This window comes from Chrysemys picta, chromosome 5 (assembly GCF_011386835.1).
Source record: "Chrysemys picta bellii isolate R12L10 chromosome 5, ASM1138683v2, whole genome shotgun sequence".
NCBI lineage: Eukaryota > Metazoa > Chordata > Testudines > Emydidae > Chrysemys > Chrysemys picta.
The window spans coordinates 15,997,365-16,017,126 of record NC_088795.1 but is presented as its reverse complement, the minus strand read 5'-3'; the positions used below and the strand labels follow the sequence as shown (position 1 = coordinate 16,017,126).

General features: G+C 42.6%; 1 protein-coding gene across 4 annotated transcripts in view; it reads right to left on the bottom strand.

The window, feature by feature from the left end:
• Positions 1 to 19,762, bottom strand: part of BMP2K (BMP2 inducible kinase) — a 109,350-nt gene that overhangs the window by 66,826 nt on the left and 22,762 nt on the right. For 3 of the 4 annotated variants that reach the window (XR_006175918.2, XM_008175613.4, XM_042856378.2), the window contains exons 2-3: positions 10,013 to 10,131; positions 3,563 to 3,668 (exon numbers count right to left, since the gene is read on the bottom strand). Coding sequence is in view for 2 of the 4 variants with exons in the window: in XM_008175613.4 (XP_008173835.1) it covers positions 3,563 to 3,668; positions 10,013 to 10,131 (225 nt within the window). In the remaining 2 variants the exon portion in view is untranslated. Of the gene's footprint in view, positions 1 to 3,562; positions 3,669 to 10,012; positions 10,132 to 19,762 lie in introns of those variants that run through there. The other variant, XM_042856379.2, reaches the window with a different exon arrangement.

The following is a 19,762-nucleotide window of genomic DNA, read 5'->3' as shown; positions in this document are numbered from 1 at the left end:
ATTTTTTTAAAACCACCAAGCAAATCATGTGCAACTGTACCAAGCTCCTGTATGGATTTTCAACAGGGTTTGAACCCAGAAGCTTCACATCCATGTCACCATCCCTACCATCTCAACTGAAATTAATGGAGTTACATCTCACTCATGAATCTATACCAACTTAGGTAAAATTCTGAGACAGTGTAGCTAAGTGGATGAGACCTGGTCTGCCTTACTGCATAAGTGACCTTGTGCAAATCTCATAAGACCTTTTATAACAGGGGTCGGCAACCTTTCAGAAGCGGTGTGCCGAGTCTTCATTTATTCACTCTAATTTAAGGTTTCACATGCCGGTAATACATTTTAATGTTTTTTAGAAGGTTTCTCTCTATAAGTCTATATATTATATAACTAAACTAGTATTGTATTGTAAAATAAACAAGGTTTTCAAAATGTTTAAGAAGCTTCATTTAAAATGAAATTAAAATGTTGATCTTACGCCACTGGCCCGCTCAGCCTGCTGCTGGTCGGGGGTTCTGTTCACCTAGGCCGGCGGCGGGCTGAGCGAGGCCTGCGGCCAGGACCCCGGCTGGCAAGGGTCCGGCAGCCAGAACCCCAGACCAGCAGAGGGCTGTGTGGGGCCAGCGGCCAGGACCCCAGACCGACAGTGGACTGAGCAGCTCAGCTCATTGCTGCTCAGGGGTTCCATCCGCCGGCTCCTGCCAGCCGGGATCCTGGCTGCCAGATCCACTCAGCCCGCTGCCAGTCTGGGGTCCCAGCCCTCCCCACATACAGTGGGTACCTACCTTCTCCCTGGTTCTGGCCATTCTCTTCCTCTCTCTGCACTGAGCTGAGGGTGGCAGTGCACTGAGCACAGGGCTGGGGGTGAAGGGTCGGGCCAGGAGCTAAAATAAGGGAGGGGGCTCAGGGTTGGGGCAGGAGGTTCAGGTGTGGGGCACTTACCTGGGCAGCTCCCATTTGATGCGAGGGGTGCAGATGGGAATGTGGGGGGGTGGGTGCAGGAGCTCCCGTTTGGTGCTCCAGGTGGGGGTGGGGATGTGGCGGGTGCATGGGGTGTGGGGGGGCTGGGGATATGGGGCGGTGCAGGTGTCAGGGCAGGGGGGGATGGGGATGTGTGGGGGTGCCAGAGTCAGGGCTAGGGTTGTGGGGGTGGGATGAAGGAGTCAAGCAGAGAGCTGGGTGTGTATGAGGGAGGTACAGGGCTCAGGGCAGGAGTCTGGGGTGTGTGCGGGGCTCAGGGCAGAGGGCAGGGTGTGTGTGTGGGGAGGGCAGGGCTCAGGGGAGAGGGCTGGGTGACTGCCCCCCTAAGAACTCCCAACCCCCCAGCTCCTTGTCCCCTGACCACCGCCTCCAGAGACCCCTCCACCCTAACTGCCCCCCCCCGGACCCTCCTTGCTCCCTGTCCCCTGACTGCCCTGACCCCTATCCACCCCCCGCCTCCTGACAGACCCCGGGACTCCCATGCCCCATCCAACCCCCCCTGCTCCCTGACTGCCCCCTCCAGAGATCCCCCCATCCAACCCACCCTGTCCCCTGACCGCCCCCACGCCCACCCCTTACCCAACTCCCCCGGCCCCAGACCCCTTACCATGAGGCTCCAAGCAGAGCCTGATAAGCTGCCCCGCGGGAGCGCACAGCCTTGGCCCCCAGAGCTCTGCGCGCACAGTGGCAGGGCTCCGGATGAGCGGGGAGCGTCTTTCCCTCCCCGCGGAGCCAAACACTGCCCCACGGGAGCGCGCAGCCCCTATCCCTAGAGCGCTGCGCGCGCGCGGCAGCAAAGCTCCAGGGGAGGGGAGAAGGACTGGGAGGGGCCAGCAGCTTGCTGCGCTCCGGCCCAGGAGCGCGGACCCCACGACTTGCCGTGCCGGGAGAGTGGGGTCATTTGCCCACCCTGTGCGCACGGCTATGCTTCTGCTCCCTGCCCCCGCGGGGGGAGTGGAAGGCAGAGGAGAGCGGGCCGGGCTGGGCAGGATTTTTAATGGCACGCTGGAGTCCCGGCAGGCTCCAGTGTGCCATTAAAAATCGGCATGCATGCCATAGGTTGCCGACCCCTGTTTTATAAGATGGGAGAGGTGATTAAACCCTACCTTAAGAAGGGGGAAGGTATCAGGTCTTGTTCATTAAGCAATATGAAAAGTAGAAGTATTAGTGGAAAAGCATGGTCTTCTGGCTCTCAGAGCAGTGCCCCCTCTCCTAAACTAAAGATGCTTTTTAATAGGGAAAACAAGAGCAATATCTACAATTGCATCACCTATGTTATCCCTTGAGGTTTAGTTCTGTACAGCTGCTTCAGAACAATGCAGGAGCTTTCTTAGTCTTGTGACTTAGGCTACGTGATCAGCACAGTGATAAAACCATCCCCAGAACCAAGTACATAATGGTGCAGAAAAATCTAAGAACTATAGTTATCTATCTAAACTAAGTACAAGAGAAAAGGCAGCTGGAAATCTGAGGGGTACAGCAGACATTCCCTTTATCCTCAGTCAATAGGAGAAGATGAAGTAAATTCAGGCTGTAAATGTTGAGCACTATAGAGGCAGCACTCACATGGCTCCCAATGAGCAAAGCTTTCTAGAAGGTTGCAGAAGCACACAACAGAGTGCCTCAGAGCAACAGTGAGAATACACACAAGCTACAACAAGGCAGAATCTGATTTATCCAAGGATATCACATCAGGCAGTTCACAGAAGGCCAACTGACAAGCACTTTACTCTCACTCACTGCTTCTACTGGCAGCGCAGACAAAGGCCAAATACCCTTAACAGGAAGGCACCTGAAGCATTTTAAGCACCTAATGCGCAGGCTGATGGAGAGCATTTTATTTTCACATAAAGCAGACACAGTTACTTTGAAATCCAAGCATTTCTCCAAATTTGCCATAACTGGATCCTAACACTTTCCAAAATTTGAGCTAAACTACCGGAATAAATTTCTATATAAAAAGGGGAAAAACCCAAACTATACTAGTAAATTTAAGAAACTAGATATTTGAAAAAGAGGGAATGATTCTGAAGCCACTTGTATTGCCTAAAACAAAAAGAATTGTTATACACCAAGACACCATTATTTGGACCTCCACCCTCCACCGAATAAACTGACTTAAAACAATTTAAGGAATCAGGATGATGAGACAGCATGTAGTCTTTACAGTTAATTATCTGGAGCAGCAGTTTCATGACTGAAAAGATATTCAGTTTTGCAAAGTCTTCATTCCCAAATCAATGTACAAATACATTTTGAGATTTGTTAGAGAGAACAAGGAACTGGGACACTTTACATATTTATCTAAACATTTAATTTTTTCCCTCTTTTCTGGTCAGACCTTGATATAAAGCAGTGTAGGATGAGCTTTTCAATATTCCCAGATTCATTCTTTCTAGCACTTAAGAACAAAATCAAGTGTGATGGTGTTTTCAGTGGTCTTGACCTTAATTAGGAAGATAATAAATGTGATCTTTGCCAAAATACACATCACATCTTAGGAGATAACCCTAGACTCTAACTTTAAGAATGCTTTACTTATGTTCATAAAAAATAAGAAATCCAACAGTAGTTTACTTACCTCGACAAAATTCCATTAAGATGAGCACCTCCCACACATTGTCACTAACAGAATTAACAGCACAATCCAAATAGCCTACAATATTCTTGTGCCCAGAGAGTTCTTTCTGAAACCAAGAAAAAAAAATCACATTTGGAATATTAACATTTAAATAAACTCTAGAAAGTATAAAGATAAGTCGGTCTAGAAGACTGATGAATTCTTGGGAATGGAGTCTTTCATCTCTACACCATGCTTGAAACATCCCGGGTAGCTGTTAAAAAAGCATTCTAATAGCTACTTAGGAGCTTATGTCAAGTGAGTAGGTGTCAACTACAATTCCCAGGGGACAGGTGCCCACATCAAAGAAAATATTAACAGTCAACCGCATCTTAGACACAGCTAAGCACTAAGAATCAAACAGAGCATAAACGTAATTCCTCCAAAAGACAGGACAGTGTGAACATGCTTGGGTTGCCACTATTTATGCTGCGCCCAAATGGGCAGTCAGGTTCAATTTACAGTACTGTCCATTTGGCAACTTTATAAACACTAAGCTCATTTCAAAAGAAAAATGTTCTCTGTTAATTTCATCATTGAGAAACTCCAAAAGGTTAAGATTTAGCAGCTACACTGCAAACATTAATGGACTGTGTGTTACATTAAAAAGTACTAATGGAAAATAAGTCAAAATTCAGGCAACTTGATCCATGCCTACTACAAAGTTAACACATGGTCAGTCTCCAGAACTGTCACAGTCCTTGCTTCTAAGAGGACTAGTGGAAAGTTATGAGAGCTTTCCCTCACAAACAATGTGAGAGTTACAGCACGTGAACCTTCAGTGGCTGCAGGAGCTGCTTTTTATAATTAGAGACAAAGAGCTCCACCTCTAATATACCCCACTAGAGAAAGACCTGATCAGGGAACCATTTATTAGGGTCCAAAACCAGCTCATACTATGACAGCATTCTCTTTTCCCGTTACAGAAACTCCTCGCTTAACGTTGTAGTCATGTTCCTGAAAAATGCGACTAAGCAAAACCATGTTAAGCGAATCCAATTTCCCCATAAGAATTAATGTAAATGGGGGGAGGGGGGGGGGAAGATTAGGTTCCAGGGAAATTTTGTTCACCAGACAAGAGAGATGTGTGTGTGTGTGTGTGTGTGTGTGTGTGTGTGTGTGTGTGTGTATGTATGTATGTATGTATGTATATATATATATATATATAAAAACACACACACACACACACAAAATAAGTTTTAAACAATGTAATACTGTACACAGCAATGATGATTGTGAAGCTTGGTTGAGGAGGTAAAGTCAGAGGGTGGACTATTTCCCAGAGAATGCCTTACTGCTAAATGATGAACTAGCACTTGGCTGAGCCCTCAAGGGTTAACACACTGTTGTTAATCTGGCCTCACACTTTACAAGGCAGCACAAATGGAGGGAGGGGAGACAGCACAGGAGACAGCAACAGCACGGGAGACAGAGAGACACGCTGTGTCTGTGTGTGACAGATGCGCACTGCCCCTTTAAGGACACTAACTCCACTTTAAGTATGTTGCCTTTTTAAGAAGATCAGCAAGTTGAGACAGCAGCTGCTGCTGCCAGCAAGCTCCCTCCATCCTGAGCCCTGTCCTGTTACCCCCCCGCCCCTCTAGCTCTATAGAGATGGGGTAAGTGGGGGGCAGGAGCAGGGGGACACCCCTGACATTAGCCCCCCCACACACCTTCCCCTCCCAGGAGCAGCTCCAAGGCAGAGGACAGGAGCAGCACATGGCAGTGGGGGGCGGGACAGCTGAACTGCCCGGCAATTGATAGCCTGCTGGGCGGCTGCCACACAGGGAACTTAGGGGAGTGGGGAGCTGATAGGGGGGCTGCCGGCCCACCCTGGTTCCAAGCCCCCACCAGCTAGCTCCAATGGACTGCTCTTCCTGCAAACAGTGGACAAAGCAGGCAGCTGCCAAACAACATTATAAGGGAGCACTGCCCAACTTTAAATGAGCATGTTCTCTAATTGATCAGCAACGTAACAACGAAACAATGTTAGCCGGGACGACTTTAAGTAAGGAGTTACTGCAGTTAAGTAGCCAAAAACAGTGTATACTGGTCAATTCCCAGTCATACCTTCATAGATTCCAAGGCCAACTGGGTCTATTGCAGTCATCTAGGGTGACCTCCCATATAACTTCCCCCAAATAATTTCTAGAGCATGTGTTTTAGAAAAAGATCCCATCTTGATTTAAAAGTGGTCAGTGACAAGGAATCCACTATGACCCTCAATAAGTTAATTATTCACTATTAAAAATGTACACCTTATTCTCAGTCTGAATTTGTCTCGCTTCAACTTCCAGCCATTGGATCATGCAATGATCATGCATATATCTCCGCTAGACTGAAGAGCCCATTATTAAGTATTTGTTCCCCATATAGGTACTTACAGACATAATCATATCACTCCTTAACCTTCTTAGTTAAGCTAAATAGATTGAGCTCCTTGAGTCTAAGGCAGATTTTCTCATCCTTTAATCATTCTCATGACTTTTCTGAACCCTCTCCAATTTTTCAATATTCTTCTTGAATTGAGGGCACCAGAATGGGACACAGCATTCCTGCAGCAGTCACACCAGTGGCAAACACAGAGGTAAAAATTACCTCTATTCCTACTTGAGATTACCTGGTTTATGCATCCAAGGATCACATTAGCCCTTTTGACCACAGTGTTGCAGTGGGAGCCCATATTCAGCTGATTATCCACCATGACCCTCAAATATTTTTCAGTCACTGCTTCCCAGGATAGAGATCCCCATTTTGTAAGCATGGCCTACATGCCCTGTTCCTAGATGTGTGCATTTAGTTATATTAAAACACATATTGTTTGCACACGCTCAATTTACCAAGCAATCCAGACCACTCTATCAGTGACCTGTCCTCTTTGTTATTTATCGCTCCCTCAATAGTGGGTCATCTGAAAACTTTATCAGTAACGATTTTATGTTTTCTTCCAGGTCACTGATAAATATATGCTAAATAGCATAGGGCTAAGGACTAATCCCTGAAGGACCCCCTCTAGAATCACACACCTGCTTGATGATGATTAAACATTTACAGTTACATTTTGAAACCTATCAGTTACCCAACTTTAAATCTATTTAATGGGTGCTATGTTAATTTTTTATTTTTCTCACTGTTTAAATGTCATGCAGTACCCAGACAAATGCCTTACAGAAGGCCAAGTATATCACATCAGCACTATTCCCTTTATCACTCAAACTTCTAATCTCATTAAAAAAAAAGATATCAAGTTACTTTGGCAGGATCTATATTCCATAAACCTATGTTGATTGGCATTAATTATATTACCCTCCTTTAATTCTTTATTAATCAAGTTCCATATCAGGTGCTCCATTATCTTGCGTGGGATCAATGTCAGACTGGCAGATCTATACTTGACCCTTGTCATCCCGTTTACCAATTTTAAGTATTGGCGTAACATTAGCTTTCTTTTGCTCTTCTGGAACTTCCCCATTCTTCCAAGACTTACTGAAAATCAACATTACCAGTCCAGTTCCAGTAAGCTCCTCTGATGGCTCTTAAAACTCTAGGATGCAAGTTATCTGGACCTGCTGATTTAAAAATCTTTAATAGCAGTTATTCAATATGCTCCCGAGATACCAGTGGACTGGAAAGAGTGTTTTCATATGAGACTACATCATCTGTTTTTTCTCAAATGCAGAACATAAATAGGTATTGAACACTTTTTCCTTTTCTGCACTATTAATAATTCTACCATTGGCCTCTAATAATGGACCGACGCCATTGTCAGAATTCTTTTTGTATCGAATATACTTTTTTAAAACTCATTGTCCTTAACTCTGCTAGCAATAGATTTCTCCTGGTGTTCCTTTGCTTCCCTCATAAATTTTCTAAAAATTCTAGCTTTCAGTTTATATTGATTGCTATTTACGTCTCCTTTCTTCCATGTTTTTTAATTATTATTTATAGCGGTCTTCACTTCCCCTCTAAACCAGGTCAGATTTCTAACCAATACTGCCTTCTTCCTTGATTGTGGCTTTTGGAGCATCTATAAAGCGTTCTTAAACAACTTCCAATTACCGTTCACAGGGATGGTTTTCTATATAAAAGAATTAAGACCCTTGCCTCCCCATAGATTTATGGAGAACATAGTGGCACTGTCAGAATCCAGAGAACTTTTTTGAAATACTGGTCTTTAACAATCACTTTGATCAGGATCACTTGTCATGCTCTAAGGATCTTTTAAAGAGTTGTACAGTACATCTGAAAGATCTGTTGCTCACCAGGAAGAAAGATCAAAGCCATGAACCTGTGAATATGCAGCCATATACAATATGCTTCATGTATTAGATGCTGCTCAGAATGGACTTGATAAAATTATAGTAAGGGCAGTACACGTGGATGATGTACTGCAGAGATAGTGCCCCGGTTGTTGTAGCCTAGTACAGGACTGTTATGGGTTCTAAAGGATTTTCTGGCTGATTTAAAAGAAAGAAAAAAAAAATCAAGAACTTCTGCATCCTGCATGTTTGCTTTGCATCTATCTTTGTTATTTCTTTGGTTTAAATTCAACTATGAGCCAAATCTTTAAAATGTAAGAGACAATTAAGTATTTGTTCCCCAGATAAGTACTTCTAGACTGTGATCAAATCTTTCTCCGGCACTGAAGCCCAGTTCACTATCTCTAAGTGCATAAAACAAGGATCCCAACCACAATTTATGTTGCATATGACATACAAGACCCAAGGACTTTTGTATTAAAAAGTGGGGCCATGAAAAGGAAATAAATAGCATGGATACTAAGCAGTGGTGCAAGTACGGTGATACGGTACGCTGTACCAGTAACGTATTTATAGCTGGTACGGCGTACTGGAAAGACACAGGAGGAGCCTGCCACCAGCCCTTCCACTCAGCTGCATCTGCCGAGTCCTCCTGCTTGGGGTCTGTACAGCAGAAGTCTGCGGCACAGTGGGAGGAGGACAGAGCTACTGCCCTCCCCCCCCAGCTAACGTGGGATGGATGTGGATCATGGGGAGGGGACAGGGAGAGCACAGGGGCTCCAGGCTCTGGGCAGGGTCACATGGGGAGGTCATGTGTCCCCCCCCTTTGTGTTCCTCCCACGAGTGCAGCATACCAGCAAGAAATGATTTATACTAAGTCACCGATACTAAGTGAGGGCACATAACCAAGCAGCCGCACCCTTCATATTTTTTCTCATGTCTAGAGTGTGGGTTGGCGTAAAAAAGTGTACCGTCATACTTAAGGCATCTGCTCACTGCATAGTGTTTCAAATATAAAGTTCTTACTACTTTCTTCTCATGTAGAAACTTCACAACTAACAGATTAAATCAGGTTGGGGTTTGGGTTTTTTTGCGTATCAGAATGGTTTACCAGGTTCCAATCAGTTACACCTGTACAAACACATTGCAGACTAGATTGCTACAAGCATCATTTAGCCAGCAGAACCTCGATTGTCACATACAGTATTTTCAGAGCTTACAGGTAGAGTTCACAGGTCTGGCAAAAATTATTTTAACTTGTAAACGGAACACATTTGACACAGAACCAGATTAACTATGGAAACCTACATTGCCATTTTTACCATCACTTTTACAGAATTATACTTTAGAACAGTTTTAATGTTACTTGTTACATGCAACACTTTAATTGATATGGGGAATTATGATTCTGAGGTTTGGAAAGGAGGCAGTCCATGAGAGGATCTTTCACATGATTCACAGGGTAAAAAATGTAGAAAGATGTTATATGCTTTTGGGGGGGGGGGGGGAGATAGTGTGCATATTCTCTTTTATACATGGAAGAGAGTGTCTTATAAGACAAGTGTAGTAAATGTGCATATTCTCAAACCTTTTAACTAGTAGTTAGAAGGTTGAAGAGCATGAACACATTAGCAATAGCTTTCAGGAAACAATAGTGTTCAATGAAGAAATTCTAACAGGCTACTGGCGTACAAATAGAAATACTAATACTGAGATTGCTAAAAAATTAGTTTTAATAATGCAAGGTTGGGCCCTAAGGCATTTGCACACTGGCCTTGGCTTGCTGCAGTAACACCAGCAAAGGTGCCTGCACTTCACCTTCACAGATCAGTCACTCTAGATACCCTGAATCAGAGATCAAGATTTTTTCCCACCTCTTCACTCAGTATTTATTATATATTTATCTTTTCAGTGCATCCCAGCCGCAGCCACAAAAGCAGCAACCATCTTTGAGAGAGAAGGGGTTCACAAGAATTTCTATCCAATTCTACTCCCTGACCAGCTAAAAGTAACTAAAGCACAAGTCACATTACATCTTCCAAAAGTAGAGGATATCTATATTCCTAATCTCACCCCTCTAGAAAAGTAAAACTGCAAAATTTCCATTCAAATCCATGCCTGCTATATACCATCAAATAGTTGCTTTACTTACCATAATTGTTATTTCTCTTTTGCAAATGTTGAGGTCAGGCACATTATTAACATACATTCGTTTCAATGCGCAGCGTACTCCACCATGGGTACGCACCAGGAACACAGTGGAAAAGCCACCTGAGGAAAAAAAATTACAGAAAAAAACGTCAGACCACTTGAGTTTCCATTATTCCAGCGGTTCTCAAACTTTTGTACTGGTGACCCCTTCCACACAGCAAGCCTCTGAGTGTGACTACCCCTTATAAATTAAAAACACTTTTTTATATTTAACACTATTATAAATGCTGGAGGCGAAGCGTGGTTTGGGGTGGAGGCTGACAGCTCGCGATCCCCCATGTAAGAGCCTCACAACCCCCTGAGGGGTCCCAACCCCCAGTTTGAAAACCCCTGCATTATTCCTTGAAAAATGTAACACTTTTTTAATCAAATAGGAAGTCACTGACACTTTGGTCCTCTTGTAATTGTACTTAATTGTTGGTTAACAATTTAAGGCTCCTACAATATGTTATGCAGTGCTATTGGCTGAAAAATGTTTATTTCACATTAATATTAGTCTGTCAACTCCTGAAACTTGTAACTATTGCCATTTGCAGATGACAATAATGAAACTTTTCTGAGAGGTTTAATCCAGAACGAACAGTGCCATGTTTTATATTTTTAATTCTATACTTATTCACAATTTTTAAGCTTTATGTGGCAAATTCACCCCATCCTTCATCAAGTATACAACCTAAACTCAAGTTTAGGAAATTCTTTTGGCACCCTAGAAAGCCAAGGGGGTAGGCAAAGTATCCGGAAAACTGTAAAGATAAAGCCTGTAAAAAGGTCAAACTTGAAAAAAAGACACTTGCTAATTGAATTTTTCACACAATGCAAGTGACAATTTAAACTTAATCTGCTTTTACTCTGTTAATCCTCTTGGCAACACATATGTACATATCTGAGAATGAAATTAAACTCTCCCTTCATCGGTCAAATCAGCCTCCATCTAAAAGCAACACCATCAATACGAAATGCACATTTCAGTTTTAAGTATTACACACACTTGAGTCATCCTGCCAATTTTTGTGCATTTTTGTTTTTAGTTTTTCTCCTCACCTTGCTATGATAAGAACCATACAAACAATAGGTAAAAACAACTGTACAGGGAAAACAGTGAAACTGCATATGCACAAAGTGCTTTCAATTGCACTAAACCAACAAAAAACCTTTTTCCCTCTCTAATCTTCATTACGGTAATCCTAGGGGCTATTTGTAACAATAGTAGATTTGAAAAATATTCAAAAGTGTGATTTTCAAGTCTGTAGTGTCTTCAAGTCCACATCTTTCCCTCGCTTCTAGGCAAACTGTCTCAACTCAACAAAATCATGTCAATCAGGGCTCTCTATAATTCACTGCAATCTGATCAGGAGTATAAATACTCATCTGGGAATTATGACTCAACAATGCAGAAAATGAAAGGTTATAAACAAGGATGTAAATACACAAATAAAAAATGAAATGCTTAACTACTATGACAACCATTTCTCCTATTCAAAAGGGCATTTTTTTTTAAATTACTGTAATAATCCAGAAATTAATCCACCATTTAAGAGATATAATGGCTCTTTTGACAATTTGCATTGGAAAAGGGAGAGGGTGATCATATATGAAGACATCCTTAACATTCTGACAAATAGTTTTTAGAAGTTCTTTAGACGTATTAGTATGGGCCTCCTGAAAAACACAAGAAAAGGTATTTTGAGATATTGAAACGGTCATTGCAAATGTACGTAATGTAACATTTATGCTATACTTCACTATTTTACCTAAAAATATCAAATTCAGGGTGAGGCAATTTAAAATTGTTTAAATTCTTTAGGTGTGGGGAGTGTTTTTTTGTTTGTTTGTTTGTTTTTAAGATAATTATGATTTAAATCCAGTTGAGACTTTGTAAAATGCATTTGAAAATGTGTGCTATAATGAAATAACACATGGTGGTTTTTTTAAATGCCTGAGGGTATCTTATTTGATTTTTACAAAACTGTTATAGACAAAAACAAAATATTGAAAGGCTTTGATCCTGCCAGCACTTAAGCAGAGAGGTAATTTGTCACAAACAGTCTCACTGACTTAAACAGGACTACTCAAATGCTTGAAAACAAAGCATGTACATGTAAGCATTTGTAGCGTAGGAGTTGAAAATTTTATTTATTAAGAAATTTTCACTTAGAGGCAAAACATCCATCATTCCAAACCAAATTGCTTCACTGTTAAAAGTTATTTAAGACTTTCAATATATTAAGGTTGTGATTTTTTTTTTAATGTTTGGTTACACGGGCTAAAATTTTCAAAAATAACCTCAAATTCAGCTCCTCCAAGTGGGATTTTTCCACCTCAGTGACTTTAAAGCACACAAGTGCAAATTACTTCAAATGCAAGCCCTGATGGAGAGTATAGCCTAGTCTAAACAATTCAACTTTGGCTTGGGGAAGTTTGATATATCAGAAAGTGGTGTCAGATGCAAATTGTGTGGGATATTTGCTTGTCAATTTTGTGGTGTTCTTACAGAAAAGATGTTAATGAGGCCTTGGACTTGTCTTTTTCAGCACAGAGGAGCATCTTAAGTGCCACACTTTAGTAGGAAAAAACCTCCAAAATATGAAATTCTACTATGAGGAAATAAAACACTTTACTTTCATCTGATTTTATGGTCTTAAATTGCTCAAGAACTAGCAACACAAACAACAATATTTCAATACAACAATTAAATAAAAAATTTCAGTCGTGATTTTTAGTCACCTAGACCAGATGTGAAAAAGTGGAAGTAACTGGCTGTAGTATCTGAAGACTCAGGGTAATTATTTTTTTTGCCATGAAAAAGCAACATTATCTAGTATTTAAAGCATGGGACTGAGTCAGGAGAGTTGATTCTATTCCTATCTTTGTCACTGAGTTGCTGTATGATCATAAACAAGTCAGGCTCATGCCCCAGTTTTCCCATCTGTAAAATACCCTCTGATATCAAGCACAATTAGAGCCTCTGGTGAAAGGTGCTATGAAAGTATTAGCTTCAAACAAAACTAGGAAGTAGCTAAAATATTTATGGTAAATATGTGACGTGGACTTCTACGATACTGAGGATATTAACAAGAAACCAAGATGAAATTTTGCCCTTCATCACCAAGATTCCTACAGAGAGGATGAAAACCATCAACACTGTTTTGCTGGCTAGAGGCTGCCTAGACTTTTGCAGCTGTATTTAAAAAAAAGAAAGAAAAAAAAAAGAAAAGCTTCTTAGGATGGTTTGAACAAAGAATCTCCTTTCCACGTTTAGAAAAGATAAGGGGAGAACGTTACTCTCCAGAAAAACAAGGCATTTGTTCTTTAACATACAAAAGAAGTAGCTTCAGGAAGTACCTAGTTAAGGAGTTTCCACTTTTCAGTAGGTCTCTTGAGCAAATCATCTTTGAGCACTACTATTGGTCTAATTTTGAAGGCAAGTCATAATGAATGTTTAGATTGTGGTTGTGAACTGCCAAAATGGCAGCAGTGGGAAAAGACTGTAGCCCCACAAGCCCTTCTGCTTCCCATTACCTATAGCCAACTGAAACCCCTTCAGATGAACACTCACAGCTAAGACCAGGAAAAGAGAGACTGAGGAAGGCTAAGTTTGGGGGCCAATCACCAACCCACCAGACTTGGGCTCATTGGGCGCTTACCTGCTCTTAAAAAGCAACAGAGGGTCCTGTGGCACCTTTGAGACTAACAGAAGTACTGGGATCATAAGCTTTCGTGGGTAAGAACCTCACTTCTTCAGATACCTGCCTCTGGAGATTTCCATTACTTGCATCTGAAGAAGTGAGGTTCTTACCCACGAAAGCTTATGCTCCCAGTACTTCTGTTAGTCTCAAAGGTGCCACAGGACCCTCTGTTGCTTTTTACAGATTCAGACTAACACGGCTACCCCTCTGATACTTGATACCTGCTCTTAGGAGCCTCAAATGCTAGCCATGAGCATTAATACATTACTTTTGACATTTTTGGTGGCAGTGATAGCCCTGACTAGACTGTTTTGGTGAAAGTCTATTTTAGTCTTGCAGGGAGCCTGCAATAGCAGCTTTGAGATGTGTGAACACTGATCTCAGTTAGGAGTTAGGTAGGAGTTAGATGCCCAGTAATTTAAATGTCAAATTTGTTAACCATCTTTCTGCTGATCAAAGCATCTTAGGGAAAAAGAGGTGGAATCACATCTACAAGTGTTAATTTGTAGATTGCCTGCAAGGAGTAGGAGAAGGGGAGCCTCAAAACCCCATACCTCCGGGGGCTCCTCTTTCCCTCTGCTCCTATGAGAAAGGCAACACAGCTTCTTCCCACGTCACTAGGGCCCAATCTGCAGAAGGAACTGAAAGGTCCCCCTCACTGCCGGTACAGGTTTACAGCAGCTGCACTACTCACAGCCTCTTAATTACCAGGTTCTCTAACCCCAATCCCTCCAGCCCTAAAGAGGCATGGAGTGGGCAAGATTCTCAGAGCTGAACTGTTCTGAGGAATGCCTCTGAAACATACACACGTACTTCAAGAGTGTCCCTCAGTTATAGCCAACCCTATCATTCTCCTGAAACTTCTCAAACTCAGAGTCCAAAAGGAGACAGGGTGCCCTGTTTGTAGTCTTCCATCTGAAATGCCAAGGACTCAGAGCTTCCAAGTCCTCTGTTATTACATGGATTAGACCAGTGGCTCTCAAAGTTTTTTTTACTGGTGACCCCTTTCACATAGCAAACCTCTGAGTGCGACCCCCCTTATAAATTAAAAAACACTTTTTAATATAGTTAACGCCATTATAAATGCTGGAGACAAAGTGGGGTTTGGGGTGGAGGTTGACAGCTCGCGACCCCCCCATGTAATAACCTTACGACCCCCTGAGGGGTCCCAACCCCCAGTTTGAGAACCCCCTGGATTAGTACCTAGTACGTTCTAAGCACCGCCTCATCCTCATGGGACAGGGATGACACCAGAGAGATTAGGGTCTCCATATGGAACTTAGTTTTCTTTATCTATTTATTGAGCCTTTTGAGATCTAGAATGGCTCGGATTTCCCCTATACACTTCTGAACGATAAAGAAAATGGAGTGGAATCCCGAGAATCTTTCTTCTGGGGGGAATGCTCCCTATTACTCCCATACAGAAGGTAAGAAATCTCCTTCTGGATTAAGCTGTTCTTTACAGGGTCGTTTGAGATGGAATCCATACTCAAGGGACTATTCCTGACCCACTATCTCCCTGACCCACTGGTCTGTGGTTGAAGCAGCCCATTCCTCCACAAAGTGGGAACTCTTGCCCACAAGCTTGAGCTCCAGGGGGAGACCCATGTAGCCTTGGTCATAGACTTTGGGAGCAGCACTATTCCACAGCTTTCCTATGGAGAACCTGCTGTCTCTTCACTGTTATTTCTGTGAGGATGAAAGCAAAAGAACACCCTTGTCTGAAGGCCAGTCTGTACTCTCTCAAAAATATGGTGTAGCATCAGGAGAGACTATTTAGATGTCTAGCTTCTCTCTCACTTAAATTCGTTGTTGCACAGCACCTGCTTCCAGTGGCTATCCAGCGACAGAGCTGTAGGTGGCACCTGGTCACTGAGCTGGAGACCATGGCTTTGACGGAGAATCTCATCACATCTATTGTGGCATCAGCAACGAATGCTGTTGGCAGGAAAAGCTTTCTTTAAAACAGAGCCCAAATCAGGGTGATTTACATACTTGAGGGATCAAAGATCTTCTAGCCATGAAAGAGATGCTCTTGCAATGCAAGCAGCTGCTAGGGACGCCCTGAGGGAGGCTGAAGAGGCCTAAAACTTTTCTTTGAGAATGGCCCCCATTTTTCTATCAGTGGGGTCCTTAGGCTAGAACTCCCCTTCTGAGGAGATAACCACATTTTTAGCCAGGGACGCTATGGCAGCAACAATCTTACATATCTCTGTAATTGCAATTTTTGGTTCCTGGATCTTACAGAACCTAAGATCATGTTTGTTAATATGTCCTTCTCTGACCTATCCCATTCATCCTTTATTACTTCCTTGAAAGAGGAGTGTAGACGAATCGTGACCTCAGGGGAGGATTTGGGGGAGGCGGGGAGAAATTTGCTCAAAGGCTTACTCTTGGGATTTTGTTCAGGCCGAATCTGAATCACAGATTCAACTTTAAAAACAATGAGGAGTCCTTGTGGCACCTTAGAGACTAACAAATTTATTTGGGCATAAAACCCACTTCAGCAAATGCATGGAGTGAAAGACAGTAAGCAGCATATATATTACAGCACATGAAAAGATGGGAGTTGCCTTACCAAGTGTGGGGGTCACTGCTAACAAGGCTAATTCATCGAATTTCTCAATTGGAAAAAACTTTGCTGAGTCTTTCCCCCGTCCTGATCGGAGTCACAGCCCAGCAATTCACCATCCTCGGTGGAAGAGGGCAAGGGAGGAGGAATCAGAGGACCCATAACTCCTAAGTCTTTTACACTTTCTTCCCCTACTTTACTGATTTTTTTAGCTTCTTTAGCTCGCTTAGAGATCATACAAGCTCTCTAGTGGCTTTGATAAGGCCTGTTGGAGCTAGCCATACTGAGAGCCTTAAGTGCTTTTGTGAGATCTCACAGTCCTTGGCTACTGGGATCCACCTAGAGATAGGAGAGGGGAAAAGCTTCTAGAGCCCGCCTGGCCAAACTGGGAAGTAAGGGGGTGCTTATGAGCCCTGCTTTTTTTCCCCCATTGTGCTTACGACCCATTTTAGAACTTGGGCAGGGGAAGATTTTGGACTCTGCAAGTCTGCCTTCCAGGGAACACTTGGGACTTGACCGAATGAGTTAACTGGGATCCTCCTCATCCTTAGAGCCTCTCCCCCTTCTGCCTACAGACTCCTTGTCCATTTCCCCCCCAATGTTGAAGTCACAGCTGTTCTGGTGTATAGAGAATCCCACAAGCCTGTCTGACTCATGGCCCCAGGAATCTAACAAAGTTAGGTTCAAGAAGGCTGGGTGCAGGTTGGGCACAACTCATTGTCTGGCGAGCAGTCTCTCAGACAGAGCATCATTTGGATTTCATTCAGTGTGTTTTAGGTGGCTCTGCCATACCTGGATGGTTCAGAGGAACCAGGAGGGAGGCACTGCAGCTGAGGCTCCAGGGGCATTCCAACACCCAGCTAAAAACTGACCTGGGAGGAGATCACAGCTCACCACTGCCCTAAATTTTGACAAGAAAAACCCCCTTAGGCAGACACGAAGGCAGGAGCTGCACACAGCTGCACACTGCCATGGAGGCAGAGAATCTAGAAGCAAGCAGGAGCTGAGGTCAAGTGGCCAGACCATGCGGCTGCAAATCTTTCATCCACCTCTGAGCTGCAGAGAAGAGAGCAGTCCAGACATCAAGAATTATGGGAGACATTGGGTTGCAGAAACAATCAGTTTAATTCACTAACTACAGATAATATTTCCTTTCTTTAATAAATCAATTATTGTTGCGATCAATCAATGAAGCTTAACTAATAGAAGGTTATGGAGTGATTTCAGCCCTAACCACAAATACCTACAGGGGAAACAGAAATTTGATAGTGGGCTCGTCAATTTAGCAGACAAAGTTATAACAAGATACAAAGGGTGGAAGATGGAGAAATTCAGACTGTAAATAAGATAAAAAAATTAAACAGTCTGGGTAATTAACCATTGGAACAATTTACTAATGGCTATGGTGGAGTCCCCCTCATTGGCAACTTTTAAATCATGATTTGGTTATTTTTTTAAACATGCCCTAGCTGAAACAGGAATTATTTTAGGGAAGTTCCATGTTATGCAGATGGTCAGACTAGATAACTGTGGGCCCTTCCTGCCTTATGAACTATCAAATTATTAGGAATTCCTTACAACAGCATCAGCAGTTATATCAGCTAGGATAAAATATTACAAGGGCTATGGGCTGATTAGCAGTTGGGCTCAACAAGTTCTCTCACGGTTTAAGATGAGAAAGAGAAAGTGTGTAAACAACCTCCTCCTTTCCCCCCCAAGGAAATTCCCCCGTCTTTCACTTCCAGGTTCTTGTGAATTAGCTCACTGCTATTGGCTGAATCCAGATATACTGTAGTGTTTTAATGAAGCCACTCCACCGAAATTTTAAAAAGGCCAAATTATTTCTATTCACATTACACTGTGTAAAACCCTTTGTTAAGCTACCTCAGCCTTCATACTTAATCTACATGGCAGTATCTCTTGAAAGTGAAATTGGAAGTTGGCCATAAGAAAACAAAATATTATAGACAACTTATCTGCTTACCATATTGATTTTTAACCCCTTTAGAAACAAATGCAACTGAAAATTCTTATCTTATCTCTACCCCCAGTGAAACTATCATGAATAGGGTCTATATCATGAGAGAAAGGCCAAGAAACATCACTGTGAGGAAGTTTTGAGGTACAGGTCTGTCGCCTCTTAGGCGCATTTTACATGTGCGATTTCAGCTTTACGCGGTTGGCAAAAACAAAACAAAACAAAAAAAGAGAAAAATAATTTAAATACTGTTTCTGTAGTGCAGGCGATTCCGCCTGCCATTACACTCAATGTAATTTTGACTATACGTGATTTTCGCTTTAGGCGCTGACTGCGGAACGTAACCCCAGCGTAAGATGAGACAGACCTGTATCATGTATAAGGAAAAAGTACCTTGATCTTCCAGATTTATTTTCTAAGGCATAAATAGATCTGTATGTATTATGAGTGTACTATTACTAGTTTCACAGTGTTCGTCTTGAAGTCTAATAGCTAGCTAATGTAGTGCTCAGAAACACCAAATCCCACCTGGCTATGAACAGTCTCCACCACAGTTATAGTAAAAGACAAACACTCAAGAAAAATCAAACCAAACATATTTATAAGTAGGTTTTATTAACTTGTATTTTAGCAGGTCTACAAAGTTGCAACAGTTGCCACACACACTAAATTGTGAAGATGAGCTCAATCACTATAGACTCTTAAATAAACCATACACAGAGTTTCCTATAAAAACTTTATAATTACTGTTATTTAGACACTAAATAATTTAAGCCACAAAATTCTTTTAAGTTATTTATATCATGAGATTGACCAAACAAAACTAGACCTTTATAGTTTTTGTCACTATATGAATCCTGTTTATACCCACACTGATTTCACCCACTTCTCATTGTAGCACACCTCAAAAAGCTGGAGTTGAGGGAGGCAAGGAGAAGACAAGGGAGAGATCACTACTCGGTGCTGCTTTTATAAAATTCTCTAACTCAGTGATTCTCAACCAGCGGTCTGGGGCCCCCTAGGGGACCTCTAAGCAGGGCCAACATTAGACTTGCTGGGGCCCAAGGCTGAAAGCCAAAGCCCACCACATGGAGCTGAAGCCCAGGTCCCTGAACCCTGCCACCCAGGGCTGAAGCCTGAGCAATGTAGCTTCATGGGGCTCCAGGAAATTGCCCTGCTTGCTACCCCCAATGCTGGTGCTGGCTTTTATATGCAGAAAACCAATAATTGTGGCACAGGTGGGCCATGGAGGTTTTATAGCATGATGGAGGGCCCTCCAAAAGAAAAAGGTTGAGAACCTCTGCTCTAACCATTACATCACTAATGCTTCTGCCTCAACTATACCAGAAATCAGTTTCTTTTTCCCCCTGGCAACTGCCCCCACTAACAACCTATGCAACCAATTAAAGTCATCTTCACAAAAAGAAAAATTAAGAATAGGATAGAAAACAAAAA